General features: G+C 46.2%; 1 protein-coding gene across 2 annotated transcripts in view; it reads right to left on the reverse strand.

The window, feature by feature from the left end:
- The window catches only part of CDK12 (cyclin dependent kinase 12), a 40410-nt gene that overhangs the window by 8700 nt on the left and 29554 nt on the right, over positions 1 to 2156 (reverse strand). For both annotated transcript variants that reach the window (XM_014519436.2, XM_014519435.2), the window contains exon 12: positions 807 to 1021. In XM_014519436.2, coding sequence (XP_014374922.1) covers positions 807 to 1021 — 215 coding nt within the window. The remainder of the gene's footprint in view (positions 1 to 806; positions 1022 to 2156) is intronic.

Raw genomic sequence — 2156 nt, forward strand, 5'->3', positions numbered from 1 at the left:
GGGGGGGTGTCCATCTTAAATTCACAGTCATCTTGGATTTGGGTAGATACAGTAACTGTCTGTGCAGCACCCAGCATAACAGAGTCTTGACTCAGCCGGAGTTCCTAGGTATTTCCACACTGTAAATATCATACTGGTTTATTGTACATCTTTATATTTCTAGGGATCAATATGATTTCTTTGCACCTGCTTAACCTCTAGGTATCAGCAAGAGCAGCACAGCTTTGAGAAGAGTGTATAGTCCTGCAGTTTCAAATCTTTACTCTAGTGAGTAATAGGCAATTTGGCCCCAAATGTCTACAATATAGTCACACTTCCAAAAATTCTAATCAAAACACACAATTTGATCAAAAGAGTTGGAATAAAATTCTTGTCTTCTAGCCCATCCCCTTGCCAGTTTAAGATTCCTCCATCTCATCTCCCCCACACCCAAGTACTTTGCAACTTGATGGTTTCCCACAGGTGTTGATCACCGCACGTAAGTATATATGAAGAGGTCAGGTATGTAACGTAATGTACTAATAGCTTGTACTCTTGACTATCCATTCAAACTGGATGTTATCAAAGATCAACAAGAAACCTCTGCACTTCACAAAGTTTCCACAGAAAACTAACCACTAGAGAAGCAATGTTCTGGAACTGCCTTCCAATGCAAGTAATGAATGCAAAAGAATTAATTGCATTTAAAATGGACCAAGATATGTTTATGCCCAGGTTCATCTGATGTGTTGCCTGCAACAGGGACTGGACCTGAAAGCTTAGGAGGGCCCTTACAGTCCTGTGAAGACACTAGAGCCCACACTGACCTACTGCATCTCCAGCACTAGGCTCGGTCTTGAGTGGGGCAGGTGGTGGATGCACTGGGCTGCTGTTGTTCTTGACAGTGTCTGTGCTTGTTACAGAGGTAGTTTCTTTCCGAGAAACTTTAGACAATGGCGGCTCTTCTACTGCAACTCCACTCTGCCGCTGCCGTCGCCGCTTTTTGCTCCACAGCTCATGGCAATCCTGCCAGTGAGGGAGGCTAGAAGGAAACAACAGGTTTTAGCGGAGAAAAAAAAAAAAAGGGGGGGGGGGGGAAAGAATTCCAGGAATCCGATTCAAACCTTGCATGTTACTGCCAAATCACCTGTACTCCAAAAAAGACAACACAGAAATTGATCCTCTGGGCAATACTGCAAGAACGTATCCTCTTGAAACTAGTAAGGCAGCATTTTTGCATATGAATCACTTCAATTAAGGGATTTTAAATAAAAAAAAAGAGCTAAATTAACTTTGATGCATATTGCTTTCAGGTAGGGATCCACATAGGGGTAACTGGGTGAAACCGAGTGACCTATAATATGCATAAAGTAATACTAGATAGAACTGAGGTAAGCAAAGTTCTGCCTGCAGGCTGGATCGGGCCCATGGCAGACTCCATTTCCCAGCAGCCCCTGACTGCATCACTGGAACCTTGCCAGGGAGACCCCAGGGAGCAGCTGTGCCATGACAAGGTGGGGGGCCAGGGTTTCCATGGAGACTAGCCCCAGCAGCATTGGCAGGGCATGCAGCTGCTCTGAAGCTGGGATCTTGCAGCAGGGATAGCAGGGTCCGGAGCCGGGGCACAGCTGTGATCCACTGCCTGCACGCCTATGGCAAGGGCATGCAGGCAGTGGATTGCAGCTCTGCTCCAGCTCCAAACCATGCTATCACCACTGCAAGATCCCAACTCTGGCCCCATAGCAGCTCCCCTCATAACTGTGCGCCCTGCCAGTGCTGCTGGGGCCAGTCTCCATGAAAACCATGGCCCTGCACTGTCACATACTCCTGGGGTCTCCATGGAAACTAGCTGTGGTAATGTGGGCAGGGGCTGCTGGGAAATGGAGTCTGGCCGCTGGCCAGATCCACCATTTTGCACACCCCTGGACCAGATAATAGTCCCCCAACTCTTAAAACAAATGAGTCTAGTTCACAGAATAAGGAGGGAACTCCTTCTCCCATTTCACTGCCTTTGTACATTTTTAGATTCTCTGTTCAAAGCATTATATAGTTTAGTAGCTATCACAGCAGAGTATATACATGCTGCTTAAGCAAAAATGCCTTAATAATCAGACAAAACAGCATAAGGGTTGCTGTTTGTTTTGTGGTTTGTTTGGTTGGGGTTTTTTTTTTGGGGG

The sequence above is a fragment of the Alligator sinensis genome, unplaced genomic scaffold (genome assembly GCF_000455745.1).
Source record: "Alligator sinensis unplaced genomic scaffold, ASM45574v1 scaffold886_1, whole genome shotgun sequence".
Lineage (NCBI taxonomy): Eukaryota > Metazoa > Chordata > Crocodylia > Alligatoridae > Alligator > Alligator sinensis.